Source organism: Piliocolobus tephrosceles, chromosome 17 (assembly GCF_002776525.5).
Source record: "Piliocolobus tephrosceles isolate RC106 chromosome 17, ASM277652v3, whole genome shotgun sequence".
Lineage (NCBI taxonomy): Eukaryota > Metazoa > Chordata > Mammalia > Primates > Cercopithecidae > Piliocolobus > Piliocolobus tephrosceles.
In genome coordinates this window covers 73383134-73403240 of record NC_045450.1, presented here as the reverse complement: position 1 = coordinate 73403240, position 20107 = coordinate 73383134, and the positions used below count along the sequence as shown (strand labels likewise).

The 20107-nt window shown below is 61.0% G+C and overlaps 2 protein-coding genes across 7 annotated transcripts in view; one reads left to right on the top strand and one right to left on the bottom strand.

Annotated features, from left to right (window-relative positions):
• CTU2 (cytosolic thiouridylase subunit 2) overlaps nt 1-3413 on the bottom strand; it is a 9600-nt gene extending 6187 nt beyond the window's left edge. For 3 of the 5 annotated variants that reach the window (XR_003306748.1, XM_026447368.1, XM_026447369.1), the window contains exons 1-2: nt 3290-3413; nt 2671-2745 (exon numbers count right to left, since the gene is read on the bottom strand). Coding sequence is in view for 3 of the 5 variants with exons in the window: in XM_026447368.1 (XP_026303153.1) it covers nt 2671-2745; nt 3290-3357 (143 nt within the window). In the remaining 2 variants the exon portion in view is untranslated. Of the gene's footprint in view, nt 1-2601; nt 2746-3289 lie in introns of those variants that run through there. The other 2 variants (XM_026447370.1, XM_026447371.1) reach the window with 2 other exon arrangements.
• A 53-nt stretch (nt 3414-3466) lies between these two features.
• Nucleotides 3467-13367, top strand: RNF166 (ring finger protein 166). 2 transcript variants are annotated; one of them, XM_023228948.2, is made up of 6 exons: nt 3467-3717; nt 8501-8657; nt 10154-10266; nt 10793-10907; nt 11268-11375; nt 12257-13367. In XM_023228948.2, exons 1-6 carry the CDS (start codon nt 3563-3565, stop codon nt 12320-12322), a joined length of 714 nt encoding a protein of 237 aa, XP_023084716.1. In that variant the 5' UTR covers nt 3467-3562; the 3' UTR covers nt 12323-13367. The 2 variants fall into 2 exon arrangements, with proteins under 2 accessions (XP_023084716.1, XP_023084717.1); XM_023228949.2 differs by lacking the exon at nt 8501-8657 and having other exon boundaries at nt 3523-3717.
• Nucleotides 13368-20107: the final 6740 nt, after the last annotated feature.

The window sequence follows — 20107 nt, the reverse complement described above, 5'->3', positions numbered from 1 at the left end:
GAGGGTCTTGATCTGTCACCCAGGCTGGAGTGCAATGGCACAGTCACAGCTCACTGCAACCTCAAACTCCTGTATTCATGTGATCCTTCTGCCTCGGCCACCCAGGTAGATAGGACTACAGGTTACAGGGACATGCCACCATGCCTGGCTAATTTTTGTATTTTTTGTAGAGACAAGGTCTCATCATGTTGCCCAGACTGGTCTCGAACTCCTGGCCTTAAGTGATCCTCCTGCCTGGGCCTCCCAAAGTGCTGAGATTACAGGTATGAGCCACTGTGCCCAGCTGTAATCTTTTTTTTTTTTTTTGAGACGGAGTCTTGTTCTGTCGCCCAGGCTGGAGTGCAGTGGCGCGATCTCAGCTCACTGCAAGCTCCACCGCCCAGGTTCACGCCATTCTCCTGCCTCAGCCTCCCGAATAGCTGGGACTACAGGCGCCTGCCACCTTGCCCGGCTAATTTTTTGTATATTTAGTAGAGACGGGGTTTCACCATGTTAGCCAGGATGGTCTCGATCACCTGACCTCGTGATCCGCCCTCCTCGGTCTCCCAAAGTGCTGGGATTACAGGCACGAGCCACCACGCTCGGCCACCCAGCTATAATCTTTGTTCATAATAAACTTTCCAAACATCTGACTCTGGCTCACTAGGTCAGAGGTTCTTGGCCCTGGCTATACATTAGAATCACATAAACCAATTAAGTCAAAACGTCTAGGGGTGAGGCCTAGGAATCGACATTTTATTTTATTTTATTTTATTTATTTATTTTTGAGACGGCGTCTCGCTCTGTCGCCCGGACTGGAGTGCAGTGGCCGGATCTCAGCTCACTGCAAGCTCCGCCTCCCGGGTTCACGCCATTCTCCTGCCTCAGCCTCCCGAGTAGCTGGGACTACAGGCGCCCGCCACCTCGCCCGGCTAGTTTTTTGTATTTTTGGTAGAGACGGGGTTTCACCGTGTTAGCCAGGATGGTCTCGATCTCCTGACCTTGTGATCCGCCCGTCTCGGCCTCCCAAAGTGCTGGGATTACAGGCTTGAGCCACCGCGCCCAGCCTGGAATCGACATTTTAAAGCTCCCTGCAATCCTGGCAGGCAGGGTGAAGAGCAGCACCCGGTACAGAGCAGGCACTGCCACTGCAAGAGTCACCTGCACCTGGGGCTCCCAGTCCCTTCCTGTCAGACACACTGACGTCCACAGCAGTCCCTCCCCATGTTGAATGGGTACCACATCCACGAGGCCAAATGATACCCCTGTGGTTCCTTTACAGACAGTAAAGCAAGTCTGTGTTTAACAGCAAGATGCCAGGCGAAGGACTGCAGGTAACTGGCAAGTGTCAAGGCTGGAACATGGGAAGTGACCCCAGGACAGAGCTTTGGGCATGGGGAGTCTCACACAAGGAGACACGGGTGCTGGGCTTCACCTCCTCACTGTGGGCCAGGAGAGCCTGCGCGCCCTACACCACCAGCTGGGATTCAAGCATGGTGGGTCCATGGGGACATGCTGCGTCTGGGCTCCTGAAACCGCACCGTCCCCTGTGGGTCAGGGAAGGCCAAGGTTTCTCCCACGTGCTGATCTGAATGATCCCTGGGGAGCCCAGCTCGACATAGACTCCTAAGACCTTCCCCTGGGGTGCCGGCTCTCCACTGTTCCTTAGGACCAGCAAGCACAGCAGAGCAAAAGCTCTGGCCTCAGCAGTAGCCCTGCTGGCCACAGGGGCCTAGCATGCAGCCACAGCAGCCTCTCCTCAGTGAATTCTCCCGGCAGCCTGGTGTGCTTGGCAATTTCAGGTGCTCCTGGGTGGTTAAAGAAGTACCTACCTTGGCCAGGTGTGGTGGCTCACGCCTGTAATGCCAGCACTGTGGGAGGCCGAGGCAGGCGGATCACTTGAGGTCAGGAGTTCAAAACCAGCCTGGCCAACATGGTGAAAACCCGTCTCTACTAAAAATACAAAAACAATTAGCCGGGCATGGTGGCAGGCATCTGTCATCCCAGGTACTCGGGAGGCTGAGGCAGGAGAATCACTTGAATCCGGGAGGCAGAGGTTGCAGTGAGCTGAGATCGCACCACTGCACTCCAGCCTGGGCGACAGAGCGAGCCTCCATCTCAAACAAACAAACAAACACACACACAAAACCAGGGAATTAAGAGGGCTAAATGGAGAGAGACCTGGTCCTCCCTTCAGGGAGCTATGAGTCTAGTGGAAACAACCGAACAATACAATGGCTACAAGCCAAGAAAGACACAACAAGCGCCTGGGGGGAAGCTGGAGGTCTTCCAAGCCTCTGTCCCACCACAGGTGAAACAAGCATCTCACATCAGATGAAAAACTTTCACCCAGACCATCCGCCCCTAGATGTACTCCAGCTGCCCCCAAATGCCCACTCCTCCTACACCTGATTCCAATCTAGACATCACAGCCCCACTTCCAACCGTCCCCATAAGCTCCATCAGAAACCTCATCAGCGGATCTGTGGCTAGATCATGGGAAATTGTTTCCCAAGCAGTAAACCAACGCTTTCGCCTCCACTTCAACACCAAGGGCACAGGGAGCCACATCAGAAGCAGGCATAAAGTAAATGTTTTTAAAAGGAAGAAATAAAGCCTCACAAGTTGGGGCTATCCTGTCTGTTCAGCGAGGCCACGTTTCCCAGGGTCTCAGCCACCTCCAGACCTCACCTGCAGAAGGCATCTCCGGCTCGTATCACCACAACGGGTTGGGCTTCCTTGCACTTCACACACTTCTGCTCACGGCTTTGGAGATGGGAGAGGGGAGAAGAGAGGAACACAGATCACATCTCCCCCACTCCTAGTGGGCTTTGGGGAGACAGCTCCTGTTTCTCACCCTGAGCTGGGTCAGAGGAAGGCACCTCGGAACACACAAAAACCCACGCTTGTGTTTTGTCCAAACTTCAAGGAAAACAAAGGCTCTAAGGGGATGTTTAGCCTAGAAAAGCCGGCTCAGGGGGCACATAAAGACCGCTTTTCAGTCTCCCAAGTCTGACACGGGGAGGAGCCACAGCTTCACGGAACCAGTTCTCTCCGAATAAGGACAGCACTGTCAGCGGCAGAGCCGCCCCCCGTGGCTGTCAGGATGAGGGGTGCGAACCAGAGGAGTAAGCCCCCTTCTAGGTGCTCCTCACCGCTTGACAGGCATTCCCCAAGTGCTAGGGAGCCAGGTCCCGCCCTCCACGCGGGGCTTCCCGAAGCAACGGCAAAGCCCAGCCGGGACCCTTCGGAGCAGGAGTGCGGCGGGAAGGCGAGGGGCGGCCTGGCGGGTCCGGCTGCCAGCTCTTACCTAGGCCGTGGCGCCGGGGAGGGCTCCCCAGGCGCCGGCTCCCCGTAGTCCTCGCCCACCTGACACATGGACACGCCGAATCCCGTCGCAGACTGCGGTGGCAACAGCGCGAGGGCGCGCCCTGATGACGCCAGCGCGGCGCCGTGACGGCCGCGAAGCGCGGCTGGGGGCGGCGCCCTCCGATGACGTCAGCGCGGCGCAGTAGCGACCGTGACGAGCGGGCCGGGCCGGGCCAGGACAGCGGGAGGCGGGCGGCGCGGGCCTGGCCCCGGGATGGCGATGTTCCGCAGCCTGGTGGCCTCGGCTCAGCAGCGGCAGCCACCGGCCGGGCCGGCGGGCGGCGACAGCGGCCTGGAGGCGCAGTACACCTGCCCCATCTGCCTGGAGGTCTATCACCGGCCCGTGGCCATCGGCAGCTGCGGCCACACGTGAGCGCGCCCGCCCGGGGGCCGCGGGGAGGGGGCCGTGCCCCGCCGCGGGAGGGGTCACGAGGCCGGCGGCCGTCGCGGTGCAGCCCCGAACTGGGCGCGCGGGGCCTCGGGGCGCGTGGGGTCCGGGTTCCCCTGTGCGGCGCTGCCGCTGCCCTTCACGGCGCATTCACCCTCCGCCCAACCTCCTTCGCGCCAGCCGCAGGCGCCGGGTCCGACTGCTTCTTCGGTTCACGGGGCGACCTGCGGCCCTGCCCAACCCCGGGGTCCCCGGGGGCTGCGGCGGGCGCTCGGGTACTCAGAGGGCAGCAGGTACCACCGCTCCGCTAGTGGTGGTGGATTTGGGCTTGTGGGGCTGGAATGGGCAGCTGTAAATAAATGACTTGTGGCTTTTGCTACCAACTCTTGTTCGGACCCGCTGTCTGCCTGTTTTGACTACAGAGGAAAGGAGTTCCCTAAAGTTTAGAGGGGCTTGTTTGGAGTCTGATGTTCTTATGTTTTGTTTGAAGGAGAACTTGGGTCACACCGATCACTGAGTAGCCAGGCAGGCTTGTCCACAGAGGAGCAGACCCTGACCACCTTGCTGGGGTTTCCAGCTGCACCAGGGCTCACAGCCGGCTCCTCCAGGGTGTTTCAGGAACAGAAACTCGAGGACGTGGCTCTCCTGGTGGGGAGCTGTGTTCAAGTATTCTGAAACTGCCAGCCCCGTTGGGAGGAAGCCGAGATCAGAGTGTCTGCTCTCTCCTAAGTGCTGAATAATACAGCTCTTGAGCACAATTAGCAGTGGCAGGGTAGAGAGAGAGCAGGAGGGCTTCCCCGCAGTCATCCAAGCTGCTGAGGTGGTGGAGTGGAGGGGGGTGCACCCAGGCTGGTAGGAGGCTCTAGAACATTTTGCAAGCAAAGGCAGCTGACTTCAGAGGTTCCTGGTACAGAGGGAGCTGGGACTGCTAGGTGGGTGTGCGCTGGTCACCCACGGAGGTGGCTGGGCCAGTGTCAGGATGCAGAGCTGCCTTCATTACCTGTGTCAGGCGGCACAGGCGCCTGCCCACGCTGGGACAGCTCTACCTATTTCTCTTGTGAGGCTGCTAAAGGCTCTGCCCCTGCTCCTCCATCTCACTTAGCTGTGACATTTTGGTGGGGCAGCCTCTAAACGGGCTTTTTGAGACAGAGTCTTGCCCTTGTCACCCAGGCTGGAGTGCAGTGGCGCCATCTTGGCTCACCACAACCTCCACCTCCTGCGTTCAAGTGATCCTTCTGCCGCAGCCTCCTGAGTAGCTGGGATTACAGGCACCTGCCACCATGCCTGGCTAATTGTTGTATTTTTAGTAGACACAGGGTTTCACCATGTTGGCCAGGCTGGTCTTGAACTCTTAACCTCTGGTGACCTGCCCGCCTCGGCCTCCCAAAGTGCTGGGATGACAGGCGTGAGCCACCGCGCCTGGTGGGACTTCCTTCTTGGGAGCAGGTAGTACCGGGTGTTTGAAGGTGCGTTCTGCACCTTCTCATCTGTTACTGAGCGCTGAGGCTTGACTTAGGCCTCGTTTTAGAAAAGCCTCCCATAGGCTTTGGGTGTCGACACCTTCCCCCTGCTGTGGCTGCCCACGGCACCTCCACTTTCCTAGCCTGCACAAATTGGTATTTGCCCTTTTCTAATATGTCTTTTCCTAAAATGTGGTTTCCGTAACACAGAATCCAGAACTACATGGAATTGTGGAGCATCTTTCCTACAAACTCCCCTCCCCCACGCTTCTCTTGGTAGAATTTGATAACCTTCCTAGTCTCACTGCGAGAGTTTTTCACATAGCCTTTGCCTTTCAAAGATTTTTCTCCCCGACTTTTCCTGCTGGCTTTTGTTTTCTGGCTGTTCTCTCTCTGCTTCTAACTTTGTTTCTTGTTGGTGTTGCTAAGGCATGCATGCAAATGACCACAGAAAGTTTCAAGGCTCTTCGGGTTCTCTTCGGAAGTTTGTTGTTGGTCTGGTTCCGTCCCCTCCGCAAGCCCCCCAGAGCAGCTTCCTCCTCCAGGGTAGATCTCTTATGGCAAGAGTATCCCAGTGTGGGGGCATGCACCCTGCTTAGCCCTCGGGCAGGAGGCCCCCTGGGGCCCAGCAGGAGCTGTTGTCATTCAGGGGACAGTCCTAGCTGTGAGCCACCTCTGTAACCAGAAGCCTGTGGGCCAGGACACGCATGGTCACGAACCTGTCTGGAAGGGCTGTGAGAGCAGCCTCCACCCGTGCAAGACAGCTGTGGGGCTTGCTGAGGGTGCCGGCCTGCCAGCCAGGCACATCCCTGAAGCACAGGCCATCCTGGCTCTTCAGCTCACGCAGCGGCCAGTGTAGGAGACACATCAGCAGTCCCGGGGGCCTGCTGGGAGGGCCAGTGCGTGATCGCCTCTCCCTTTGCAAGGCTGTTGACGCCCCCACACCCATCGCCCTCAGCCACTTCCTTCAGCTGAGAAGCTGCTCAGCACAAGCCCCTGGGTGGGCGCAGACAGGAACTTCCTGTGGGGGAGGCGGGCACCGCTCCCGGCCGCTGGCTCTCTCAACACCAGGCTGGCCGTCACTGGAAACTAGGCTGATAGAGCATCCACCCTGCGGGTGCCTGGTTCTGCCTCCTGCTCCTCGGGCCCAGCTGCCCTGCTGGCCGGGCTGGCTTCCTCCCAGCCAACCTTCTGGGCACCTTTCCCGTCTTCCCAAGCTCTGCCCGGGACCCTTTTCCTTCCCCTCAGCCCGTGGCCGTGCTGTGGAGCCGAGACTTCCCCGGTCTCTGGCAGCTCAGGGTTCACTTGGGAGGTGCACCATCCAGTCATTTCCAGTGTGTTTGCAGTTATGCAACAATCAACGCAATTCTAGAAGATTCTTACCACCCCAGAAAGAAACCCAGGGCCGTCCCCCTCGCCTGCCAACCGCTCCTCTGCTTTCTGGCTGCTGGGTTTGTCTCTGCTGGACGTTGAGTGTGAGTGGACCCCTACGACACAGGCGGGCCGTGCTCGCTGCCTGCCCGGCACTGTTTTCCAGGCCTCCCGGTGCGTGGCGCCTCTTCCCAGCCGAACGCCCTTTCCATGCGTGTGCATGCCACACTTCTCTCTTCATGCGTTTACCGACGGGCACCTGGGCTGTTTACACTTCTCCCTGCCATGAGTGCCGGAGTATGGGGGTCTCCCTGAGGCCTCCCCTGTGGTCCATCTTACCAGCACCTTCCTACCGTGATCGGGCGAAGTACGTGGCGCCCCTGGCTGGAATCCAGGGGTCAGTGCCAGGGATGACCCTGGAAATACCTGCTGGGGCACCTGGTGAGGGCGTCTCCTCCGCAGACCTGCCGGGGCGCCCGGTGCAGTGTCTCCTCCGCAGACCTGCCGGGGCGCCCGGTGCGGTGTCTCCTCCGCAGACCTGCCGGGGCGCCTGGTGAGGCCTTGGGTAAGGTGGGTAAAGTGAGCCACCCCTTTGCAGGAAAAGGCTTGTTCACTTTCTGACAGGTCTCAAGCGGAGTCCCGCTTTCTCTCACACGAAGTTTAATGTGTGCGAATCCAGTGGTGGGAAAGAGGGCCTGGGGGGCAGCAGGAGGGACTTAAGATGCCCACTTGGCCGCCTTTGCCTGAGGCCCTCAGCCTTCCTCCTTGCAGGAAGGGCCTTTTCTCGAGAGGGATGTGGAAATCTCTTGACAACAAAGAGGACTCTGGCCCTGAATTCAACTGAGTCGTTTGTGAACTCAGGGCCTGCCCACAGCCCCTCTGTCCAGTGGGGCTCCTGCACCAGCCCTGCACGCCCCTGGTCCTGCAGCCTTCCTGAGGCTGAGGGGTTCCGCCTCAGTTCCAGCTCCTTGCTGCAGCTCAGCTGTCCCCACAGTGCTCCCCATGAGGCCGGATATGGCTGCCCTGGTATTAAGCTCCTTCTCTGTGCTTGCGCTGGAGGCTCTCGCGCCTGGTGCTCCCGTTGGCTGGTGGTGCTCCCGTTGGCTGGTGGTGCTCCCCTCCAAGGGGTGTGTGCATCTGCAGAGTGGGAGGCTGTTGTAGATACCAGCAGGAGGGTGTGTGAGCCCAAGGAAGCGCCTGCTGCCGGAGCCTGGAGTGCACACGGGGCTGCGGGACTCTCAGTCTGTCCTCATGATGTGGTGTCTCCAGGGGCAGTGCCAAGAGCCAGGGCCCGTGGGAGCCTCAGGTGCCCCAACGGTGCCCAGGACCCGAGCCTCCACCTAGATGGAGCAGGACCCCCTCCTGCCTGCGAAGCTGTCCCAAGCCTGGTGCCTGCCACCCAGCCTCAGGCTGTGCTGCCACTTGGCTGGCTTTGTCCCTTCCCTGAATGCGTCTGGAGCCCCTGGGGCCTGGCAGTTTCCTTTCCCACGGTTGTTTGAGGTTTTATCCTCCAGAGTGTGGAACTGGGAGAGTTTCCAGAGTTCCCGGGCTGTCCCTGTGCCCCACAGCCCACCCCGTTGTAGTTGCCATGTGAGGGTGAACCTGGTAGGCCGAGTGGGAGGCTCCTGCCTATGGGAGCTCCTCTGGCCCACGTGTGGGGACAGCCATAGCTGCGGCTCTGCCCCTAGCCAGAAAACCACAGGGCTTTACTGTCAGGAGGGACCGGGGCCACCCTTTAGCCAGATGGGGCCCATCCAGCTGGTGGGCCTTGGACATAGGAGTGACCATCTCCAGAGACGGCGATAGCAGTAGGGGGAGCTGCCCCTGTGGACCCCACAAATGCTGGGTCCTAAGAAGGGCCCCGAGAGAGGCCTGCAGTGCAGTTCGGGAGACCCGAGCGGCGGGCTGGCACTCAGGCCCCTGTGCCCTGCAGGTTCTGCGGGGAGTGCCTCCAGCCCTGCCTGCAGGTGCCATCCCCACTGTGCCCACTCTGCCGCCTGCCCTTCGACCCCAAGAAGGTGGACAAGGCCACCCACGTGGAGAAGCAGCTCTCATCCTACAAAGCGCCCTGTCGAGGCTGCAACAAAAAGGTACCCGCCTGCTCGGGCCGTCCTGGAGCCGGGGGTCACTTGATGGGCAGCCTCAGCCCACGGGTTCCGCAGAGGGCGGGGGCCGGGGCCATCTCTCTTTCCTGTTGAGTAATTGCAGCCTCTGCTTCTGCACCAGGAAGCCGGCCCCGGCGCCTCCCTCCCCTCCCCTCCCCTCCCGTTTTCATCTCTCACTTCCCGTGGTGACAGCTGAGGGGGCCAGCCCGATGAGGGCAGCACTGTCAGAGCCACCTAGCCCAGGCCAGGGGAACCCATGTGGGTTGTGGCCAGTGTAGGGACCAGGGGCCTGAACTGAAACCTTCCCAATGCAGCCTTCCCCTGCCAGCGATACTGGGGACGGCGCTGGGGACTCCAAGGTCACGAGGGCCACAGGCAGAGTCAAGGACATCTAAGGACTGAGCACCCTCCAGCTGCCAGGAGTGCCAGAGCGGGCTGATGGGCGCTGACACGCCCACATCAGAGCAGCCTAAGGGCCTGCAGCTTGTCATAGGCCTTGTTGGCCCCCATCTCCATCCTGTCCTGGAGCCTGGCCCGCGCCCCATGGCCCTCCCCGGTACATCCACTTCAGGGTGGAGAGGGCCCAGCCAATGCCGTTTCTTTCAGTGGCTTCTGGAGGACTGAGCAGCTAGAACTGATTTTGCATTTGCATTTCCGGCATCGCCACATCTCGGGTTACTAAGTTCTATGAGGCGCTCACTCTGCTGCGGGGCTCCTCGGTGGTTTGTCCTCGAGGTCAAAGGTCCCGATGCCCGGGGGCCGCCCTGGACTGCAGAGTGGTGCGGCCGAGCAGGCTGCGGCCTCGGGTGCTTGGCCACCTCCCGTCTCTCCCATGCTCAGAGTTCCTCTCTCCTGGGCAGACAGAAAGGATCAGAATGGGTCACATGCAGAGCGCCTCCCCCACACCACAGCGGCACGGTTCTCTGATCTGTGTCTTCAGAGGCGACCGTCTCCCAGCAGCAGCCCTGGGCAGAGCTGGGTGCTAGGCTTGTGTCCAGGAGGATCTCAGGCACCTGCGGTCTTGTGACCTATTGCCCTGGACAGCGGGTGTGCTGTGGGTGGCGGATGGCGCCCTGCCCCCAGGGAAGCATCCCCAGCTTGCCCCTCAGTCCCACGGAGCATCTGTCCCCAGCCTGGGGCGTTTCTGAGTGGCCTCCACTTGGCCTCTTCCTTTTTCTGGAGCAAGTATTTGAACCCCCGTGGGTGCCAGAGGTGTCCTTACCTGTTTCCCACCACCCTTCTCCAGCCGGGTTTCTGCCCTCGGCCACATCATCCTGCAGTGATTTGCTTTTGGCCATGGAGTGGTGGCTGCCCAGTGCCTGTGATTGTTTTAGCAGCAGAAGGGACCAGATCCCTCTGCTGCTGGCGACACAGACACTTGCTTACAGTTCTCTGGTCCTGGACACCTGAGGTCTCGGCCTCCCCAGGACGGCCCTTCCAGATTCTCAGGACCGCCTTGCCCTCCCTGCCCTGTCTCCTAGGTGACCCTGGCAAAGATGAGAGTCCACATTTCGTCCTGCCTAAAGGTCCAGGAGCAGATGGCCAACTGCCCCAAGTTCGTCCCCGTGGTGCCCACATCCCAGCCTATCCCCAGGTAGGCGCCCTGCAGTACAGGGGAGAGGAACTGTCCTCAGCGGGTTCCTCGTTCTGGGAGCAAGTGCAGTGCCCCATCCCAGAGAGGCTTGGGGAGTCACCCGGGGCCGGGTCTACTCTGGGGAAGTGGACCTTCTTTGCCACCCTGCAGGAAGGCACCTGTGCTGCCCTCCCTGGCATACCCACCAGGCCCCCTGAGGTAGGGACACCTAAGGTGTGGGGAGCAAGAGGAGGGCACAGGCCAGGCCCACACATCACCTCCCAGCAGTTGGATGGGCCGGGAGACGGTTCCTCCCAGGGCAGCACCAGCAGCGTCTCTGCCATTTGGCTGGCCTGGTTGTGTGGGGTGGACGAGGGTCCTGGGTGTGTCCTCAGGAGGCCATGGTGTGCAGAGGCACAGGGGGCACCAGCCATTGCCACACTCCTGCAGCCTACAGAGGGCAGGCCTGGGGTGTGTTTGAGAGAAGTGGGGAGGCAGGGCCCCTAGACCCCTAGCCACGCCACTCACTCTACCCCTGCCCTGCCAGCAACATCCCCAACAGGTCCACCTTCGCCTGCCCGTACTGCGGCGCCCGCAACCTGGACCAGCAGGAGCTGGTGAAGCACTGTGTGGAAAGCCACCGCAGCGACCCCAACCGCGTGGTAAGCAGTGCCTGCCCCAAGAGACGCCTGCTCTAGGGGAGGCCTGTGGGGGACAGTGCAAGGCCCAGGAGCCTGCTCCCAGCGAGTCCAGGGGTGCCCAGGCCACAGAGTCTCCTGGGACCCAGGGTGGGGACTTGGCTGCCCCAGCAGCACCTGCTGGAAAGCAGGGAGTGTCCATAAGTCCTTCAGGGTGACGCGCACTGAATAACTCACTTGTCACCGGGGCACACGCCTCCAGGTCTGGGGTGCCTTCCCAGGCTGAGGCAGCACTGACGGGGCTCAGGGGAGGTCCCCCAGTCCCACTGCGGCCACCGCGCCTCTCCCCGGTCCAGCTCGGCTTGACCCCAGTGCCCGTTCCAGGTGTGCCCCATCTGCTCAGCAATGCCCTGGGGGGACCCCAGCTACAAGAGTGCCAACTTCCTGCAGCACCTGCTTCACCGACACAAGTTCTCCTATGACACGTTTGTGGTAGGCGTCCCAGCGGCACTGTCCTCCCCCACCTCCTCATCCGCCCTCCTCCTCATCCACCCTCCTCCTGCTCGGGCCCCTCGCCAGCCTTAGGGTCCGCAGGGTTCAGAGGAAGCCAGAAACAGAAGCCTCGTTTCAGGTGACCACATTCCCCCAGGTTCTGTGGGGGCTGCCTGCAGATGGGGAGTGATGGCAGCTGACTTCGAGTGGCCACTAGAGGGTGCCCGGGCCTCTCGGGGATGTGGACCACACAGGGCAGGTCCCTGCCTGTCCACCCCACAGAACCCCTCGAGGGTGAGCCAGGCTTCCTTCTGGAAGCTTTCTGGAGAGAGCTGGAAGGACTTTCATCAACACTGAACACTCCAGCCCTGTCTCCTTTTCCCACCCGCCGCAGGTCAGGCACGCACCTGGCCCCCAGGCCTGCAGATACTCGCACAAACTCTTTACTCCTGGTGCCGTCCCTACCCTGCCCAGCCCTGTTCATCCCTGGCCCTGGCTAACAGTTCTGGCGATGGCTGTCACTCCCCCCGCCAGCCGTCCAGGACCCACGCTCCACCTGCCTGAGAATGGAAATTGTTAGAGGTCAGGGAACCCTGGCCGGCCTGCTCACCCCAGAAGCCCCAGGGCTTAGAGTCCGAGCTGAACCAGCAGCTGCCCGAGTGCCCCCCAGCGGGTGATGGTCACACCTTCTAGTCGGCACCTTCTCACCCCCGGGAGGACTGCGCAGGCCCCGTGCCCGTGGGAACTACAGAGCTGGGTCCTTCCTGTGTCCTGCTGGAGGGAGGCAGGAAGGGTGGACACGGCTGTGTGGGTAATGGGCCGAGGGGACCTCTCCTTCCTGTCCCCCTCAAGCCCGGTGCGTCTCTCCTTCCTGTTTCCAGGACTACAGCATTGATGAGGAGGCCGCCTTCCAGGCCGCCCTGGCCCTGTCTCTCTCAGAGAACTGAAGGGAAGTGCAGCCACCCGCCCGCATCTGGGGTCAGGGATGTCCCCGCTTGAGGGACAGGCCTGGGCTCCGTGTCGCACCTGGCACCTGCTCGGGAGCACGCCCCACCGGACCAGGAAGAGCCTGCACCTGCGCAGGAGGGGAGCCGGGGCCAAGCCTCCGGGCCTGAAGATGGACCAGCCGCTGAGGCCGCCAGAGCAGGACCGCCTGGTCCCACCGGCGTCGCTGGGTTCTTCGGTGCTTCTGGCCGAGCAGGCGGCCTCCTTGGGCAGGGCTGGCCACTGGGACCTAGAGCCGCCGCTGTCTCTTCAAAGCCATGATGCCCTCTCGTGGGAAGAAGGGACCGGCGGCGCGAGCCATGCTCCACAGTCGAGCTGGGAGGAACCCAGGCTGCCGCCCTGCCCAGCCCGACCCCGCTTCCACCTTGCGCATTTGGTACTGGCTTTTGTGATACTTAGGAATCCTGGCATCTTTTCTATATGATCCAGTGTGATAATCTTTTCACGTTTTATAGAGCAAAGACAGAGCAGTTACTCTTCATATTGCAATATGTGTGTTTGACTAGGAATAATAGTATTTTTATGGAACATTTACAAAATTATATTTTTAAAAAAAACAATCAAAACAAGCATTGGGGGATTGAGGGAAGGAGCAGTGGGGCAGCTGCCGGAGCTCAGGCGAGCCGTGGCATCTGCCCTGCGCCACTCACTGTGTGTCTGGGTCCTTGAGGTTTGTGCGTTTCTCTTTGATGACTAGGAAGAAATCCCAGCACCCCGGCCACAGGCTGTGGCCGCTCCCAGCAGAGGCAGGGCCGGCAGAGCAGGGGCCTCCTCCACCCAGAGTCCTGGCCTTGGCCCCCTGTCACCTTCAAAGCTGACTGTGCCCGCTGCGGGAGGGGACGGCACCCAGCGGTGGCAGAGCTTGGCCTGGGCAGGGACCCGCTTGGCGGGCTGAGCAACGCGTCAACACTCTTTTCTGTTCTTGGCATTAATTATTGCTGTCTTTTTTTTAAAAAAAAGTTTAAATAAAACATCTCAGAGCATCTCTAGCAGCCTCGACTGGGTTTTATGCTCCACGGTGTGGAATCACCAGCTGTGTCTGTGTTGGAGGTCGGCTGTGTCCTCCCTAGGCCGCTCATGCTGGGGGTGCAGCCTGCAGCCCGTGTGTGCCCTGGGCCCGAGCCTCACTCAGCCACGGAGGGTCCCACAGAGCCATTTAGACATCGGCACTGGGCCCTCCTCCCTCTGAGAGGACCACCCGGTTCCTGCACCCGCAGGGCTGCTGGGGTTCGGACCCCTAGGCTGACTTTCTTTTCCTTAGAGGTGGGGTCACTCTCTGATGCCCAGGCTGGAGTGCAGTGCTGCGGCTCACCACAGCCTCTGTCTCCTGGGCTCAAGTGATCCACTCGCCTTGACCTCCTGTGTCACTGGGACCACAGGTGTGCACCACCTCAGCGACCCCTGGATTGGCTTCTGAGCATACTGAGGGTTACGCCAACTGCCTGTAGCTCTCTGAGGGGTCACTGTCGGGGCCATGGGATCCCCTGTTCTCCAGTCTCCCAGGGCCTCAGGCCAACAAGGATTACCTGCTCGCCAGCCCCAGGGCGGCTGTGGCCATCATAGACCAGTCACTGTTTCCTGCCTTCTCCCTCCCCCTCTCAGTTAAGGAGTGTTTCCAGGCTCTGTTCTGGATTATTTACTTGCAGGGGAGGTGGCTGTCCTCACCCTGAAGGCCACAGCTTGGGCCGGACACACAGGAGCCTCCACCAGTTGTCACTTGAGAGGAGACGCTTACCCCCTAGGGAGCAGGGCTGACTTCCGATTGCCCTCGCCAAGGGCCACTGGAGTCCCCACCTCCCCTTCCCGCTACTCTTCGACCCCTGATGACATGATCCTGTGTCTGGGAGGCCCTCACCAGGCAGCACCAAACTCCAGGGCACAGCAGAGCCACCTGCCAGCCTGCCCTTCCCTGTGGCCTTCCAGGAGGAGGCTTGAGACACAGTGTCCCCTGGAGCCACGTGGGCCTCTGACTGGTGCCCAGTGAGGCCGAGAGTCGCGGCCATGTGTTCACCACCTGGCCACTGGCCAAGCCTGTCTCACCCCTTGGGCAGCCCACCCGCCACCCACCTCCCAGCAGGAGCGGCGATGGGGGCAGCTCTCCACGTCCAAGCCTGCTCCGCGTCTGACCGGAGAGTGACACGGAGCAGTCATGAGGGCATGACCCTGGGTGCCCAGGAAGCCTGGAGACAGCTCTGGGCCCTGTCTGGGCAGGCCATGGCCTCAACAGCAGCCCTCAGGGAGGTGACGCCTGAGTCTCTGCGCCTCACCTGGAGAGCACAAAGCACCTTCAAGTCACTGAGCGGCTCCTCGCCGCCTCGGGGAAGGGAGAGGAGCTGGCATGTTGTGGGAGGCATGGACGGGCTGGGGCTGGGAACTGCCTGGCCTCCCTTGCTCTGCTCTGCCCCAGGCCCCCAATTCCATGGCAGGTACCTCAGAGGGCAAATCCTGACTTGGGCCGGTCTGAGGCCCCCTGCTCTGTGTCACCCTCAGCTCTGAGGCCCCCTCTTGGCACCGCACTGTGACCACTGGGAACTCAGCAAGGCCGGGGCAGGCACCGGGCCCAGGGCGGGCAGGAGAAAGACTCCCGGGGGCCCATGACGCTCATGCCATGGATGGAGCGGTTTTAACAGACTGTGGCCTCTGGAAGGGGCAGAAGCGTGTCCCTGTGTGCTTGTCCCGCTGGCCTCAGACGACGCGACTGCCCTCCCTCCCTCCCTGACCGAACCACAGCCACAAGCCTTACAAGCCAGCAGTGCCCAGAGTGAGGGGACAGAGTGGAGCCCGGACAAGGAGCCATTCCCGCCACATTTGGCCTCCTCCACTCCCAAACGCTGGGCCACCTCCGAGCTCTCAGCCCCGCCGAGCACCCACTCCCAAGCGCTGGGCTACTTCCGAACGCTGAGGAAGCAGAACCCTGGCCCCTCCCGGTTGAACCAAGGCCTCCCACTGCTGCCACTCCCAGGGGGCTGTCAGAGGAAGCCCAGGACCCCCTCCTCAGGACGCCCTGTCCCTGCACACAATTCTGGAGGGAGCAGGCCTGTCCCCTCCAGGTCCCCTCATGGAGGCCACAGGAGAGCTGAGAGCCACAGGCCAGCGACTGGGTGAAGGTGCGGCCTCAGCTTTCCTTGGGCCTGGCCGCCTCTCTGGTGACCTGGTGTCTGGGAGGGTCTGCCCAGGGGAAGACTTCAGAATGGACCCCAGCAAAGTGGGGACCTCAGGTCTGTTGGAGCCCAGCAGACCCTGCCATAGCGGGAGGAGGCCTCAGGCGCGGAGCAAGACCCCCTGCTCCATTTTTCTTGTTAACAAAGCCCTGGGTAGAGCCAAATGTCTGCACCCTGATACCCGTGGGGGCTGTCCCAGTGACAGTGGGGAGCCCGGGACCCCTCCTACAGCCACATGAGGAAAGTGGGCCAAAGCCCCTCACGTCGTGGGTTGGGGGTGTGCATGGAGCTGGAGCCAGAGGGCCGCCCGCTCCCACCACATGGGCCATGGCGGCCCGGATGTGGACCCACTGCTCTTAGGCAGAGTCCTAGAAGCCTGGGTCTCCCTCCCACCCTGGAGTATACCAGGGCCTGGTGGCAAGGCACAAAGCCAGATGGGGCTCACCCTGGAGGAGCTGGGGCTCCTACCCTGCGGGGTCCAGGCCCGTCGCAGACTTGCAGCAGCACGCCCTTGGTTTCACGTTATGTAACAACGTGGGGAGCATGAACCCTGCTCCCCAGAAAGCGCCTCCACGTCCCAGGGACCAGGGAACTTCTCCGTGAGAAAGGGGTCAGGTGGGAACGGCGATCCCCCGGCCCCAGGCTGGGCCCCCAAGAAACTGCCAGTAATTCTTATACCTGGGTCTCAGGAGCCACACACAGCATTTTGGGCACTCGGAGAAGGCGGCAGAAGGGTGTGGTTCGCAAGACTCAGCCCAGGCCTTTCCAGAACTGCAGGTGTGCGCAGGGGGCGGGGGGCTGCAGCTGCTCTACCCGGGGGCCCAGCACACCCACTGCAGCAGCCTCACCCTCCCAGGATCCTCTGGGTGCATCTGGGTGGTGCCTTAGGATTCCTCTAATTTGGGCCCACCTGGTTTTAGGCTCCTGAGGCCCTAGGGAAGGAGGCAGAAGCCTCTGCTCCTGTTTCCTAGATGAAAAGAGATATTCAGAAAACCTGCCCCAACTCCCCTGCTAACAAGAGGCAAACCGGGCTGATATTCCACCGTGTGGCCCAGCCCGGGGAAGCTACTCGGCAGCCCACCAGGAAAACCCCAGAGGCCTCCATGGGAGACCCCTAACCCTCTGCCTAGGATGTGATGCAGGGAGGAAGAAGGTGGGGAGGGAGGACGCCCTCAGCTACAGTCAGCCTCCCCCAATCCAAAACAGCCGGGAGGACCCGGCCCCATCGAGCGGTGGCCTGAAAAAGCCGTCTCCGGTATTGCTGCCTCCGCCGCCCTTCCTTCTATAACCACATCCCCAGGATTCGCTGCTCTGTCAACTCACTGTAGGAAAAAGAGGCCTAAATTCACTCAGAAGGCATCACAAGGTCAAAGGCACTTTAACAAAAATAGCCTAAGGAATGCATCTCTAACAGTGGGCTTTGGGCGGAAGTAGAGATACTTTGGAGAAGGAGTCTCCCAGGTTCAAGCAATTCCCCTGCCTCAGCCTCTCGAGCAGCTGGGATTACAGGCACACGCCATCACGCCTGGCTAATTTTTGTCTCTTGAGTAGAGAAGGGGTTCCACCACGTTGGCCAGGCTGGTCTTGAACTCCTGACCTCAAGCGATCCACCTGGCTCGGCCTCCCAAAGTGCTGGGATGACAGGCGTGGGCCACCGCGCCCACCAGAGATACATTTTTGCAGGGCAAGGGGAGACTCCACATGGTACCCACTCAGAGCTCAGGCCTCGGCAGGTAGAAGTCTGGCTGGAAGCCGACCCGGCCCCTCTGATGTGCAGTCCTGGTATTGGCCACGGTTTGGGCTCTTCTAGCAGAGGGTGGCAGGCTGAACCCAGAGCCAGTGCAACCCCTGCAGAGTCTGCCATGTGAGCTTCCCAGAGCCTCTGGAGAGGAGCGGCTGTGGCGCCAGCCCCGGAAAATGGGAGTGGCACCCACGCAGTGCTTTTCTCGGAACCCTCAGTGCACCTGCTGTGGGTGTGCAGGGACTGGGGTGTGGTCGGCATGGACAGCAGTGGCCTGTTCCCACAAGTCCCTCAAATCAGGGGCGAGCCAGGGCCTAAGGCCTTGTCCCGGTCCGGACTGTGGGTCTCCTGGGCTGCTGCATCAAGGGGCCACAACCTGGGGTGCCGAACACAACAGGAGTCTGAGTGTCTCCAGCTCAAGAGGAAATCCAGCACCTAGGTGTGGATGGGCCGTGCTGTGGGGGGTGGGGAGGGGCAGGGGCCAGGGCCCACTGCAGCGGCCTGGTGCTTCTTGGCTGGCAGGAGCATCGCTCCTGTGGTCAACACGCAACTCCTCTGCACCCGCACGTCACCCTCCCCCCTGCACCAGTCCTTGGATTAGGGCCCACCCTAATGGCCTGACCTTGACTTGGTGGCACCTGTGAAGACTCTATTTTCTTTTGAGACAGAGTCTCGCTCTGTCGCCCAGGCTGGAGTGCAGTGGCCGGATCTCAGCTCACTGCAAGCTCCGCCTCCCGGGTTCACGCCATTCTCCTGCCTCAGCCTCCCGAGTAGCTGGGACTACAGGCGCCCGCCACCTCGCCCGGCTAGTTTTTTGTATTTTTAGTAGAGACGGGGTTTCACCGTGTTAGCCAGGGTGGTCTCGATCTCCTGACCTCGTGATCCGCCCGTCTCGGCCTCCCAAAGTGCTGGGATTACAGGCTTGAGCCACCGCGCCTGGCCAAAGACTCTATTTTCAATAAGGCCCCATGCCCAGAGGTGGGGGAACCCCACCACCTTTTAGGGGGCACAGTTCAATCCATGGTGCCATCCGTCAGTGCACTGTCGATACTGTCCCTGGCATTTCCGGAGGCACTGGGGCTCCAAGGACCCTGCTGATGTGGTAACCCAGGGTGCAGCCCACAGAGAAAGCACCTTCACGCCTGTCGAACCCGCTGCTGGCCTGCGTCTGGAAAGGATGCCAAGTCCCTCTCCCCCAGGGGCCACCTCTCCCATGTCTCCCACCCAGGTGCCCCTGCCCCAGGCCCACCCCTGTTGGCAGGAGCCCTGGACAGTGCTCATCCGGGTCCCAGGCGTGATGCGGCCCCAGCCCCTTGCCCGGCAGGTGTTGTTCCCTTTGTGGCTCAATGAGAGAACACACTCAGTGGCCTGAGTCCCTCCTTCCCCCAGCTGCAGAGTGTGGCCCCACAGCCTCCCCACCGCCTGCCGCCAGAAAGGTGTCAGCTCCCTCCCACGGCAGGTGGGAAGCTCAAAGGACCCTGGCAGAGAGCAGGCGGCTGAGCTGGAACCGAGCTCAGGTATCCAACTCTGCAGGACCATGCTGGGGACCCCACAGATCCCTCTCCTGGTGCCCGGGACTTACCCGCTGATGCCCAGCCTCCATGTCACCTCAGAGCAGCTACTGCGACTTCCCACACACATACGCCCGCAGACACACGCATGAACACGCCTGCGGCCTGCAGACTCACATGCACGCTGCCTCACTGCTTGATGGCTCAATTCTCACCTCATCTGCCCCATGCCCAAGGGCCCCTCAGCACTGGTCACCCCCTGGCCTGTGTCACTCCCCACCCCGGCCTGTGTTGAGGCTTTGTGCAGTCTCATGTGTCTTATAGGTGGTGTGGGTAAGGACTGTTCTAACAGGTGGCACGGCCAAGCCTGCAGCCTGGGCACCAGGAGGACACCACGCTCAACCGCCCATGCCAGTGGCCAGAGATGGGCACTTAGGGGCATCTCTCCCACCCAGGAGCCTGGACTCCCCGTGCTCCCTGCACTTCCTTTAATCAGACCATTCTGGCATTTGCCTGTGAACTGCACTGACCACTCCCCATTCCCTGTGCATACGGCTCCTTACCACATGCCCTTTCTTCCCTCTGCCTGACCCTTCACTTCTGCCTCATGGGATCTGGGGGTGGAGGATGGCCCTCCCCACTCCTGGTGCCCTCCCTGCCCAGGATCTGTGGGTAGTAAGTCTTTGTATGTGTTTCCTATCGTGGTGGGGACTGAATTTGTACCTTCCACAAGGAAGAACCAGGGGCTGCCCAGGCTGGGTTTTCTCAGGCATGTGGGGGACACAGGGCAGGCCCCAGCACCAGAGCGATGGTCAGGCAGGCATAACCTGGACGTAAATCAGACAGGAGCCCTGGGACGTCTGCCAGCGTAAGCAAGTTTCCTGGAGGGACTCCTGGTTGCAGGTCAGACAACTAGGCATCGGGCCATGTGCCAGGCAACAGACATATCCCGGGAAAGGCACAAGGCAAATACCATGTCCGTCCCCTTCATCTCCCAAGAGCACAGGGCTGCCTGCCAGCCACCTGGCACTGGCACTGAAAGGCAGTTTCGCTGGGGGCTCTGAAAACAACCATGTCTGCCTCTCAGGACCCCCATATCACACAGGATGTGTCCATTGAACCCCAGCTTAAGAACCACCCTTCCGGCCGGGCGCGGTGGCTCAAGCCTGTAATCCCAGCACTTTGGGAGGCCGAGACGGGCGGATCACGAGGTCAGGAGATCGAGACCATCCGGGCTAATACGGTGAAACCCCGTCTCTAATAGAAAATACAAAAAAACTAGCCGGGCGACGAGGCGGGCGCCTGTAGTCCCAG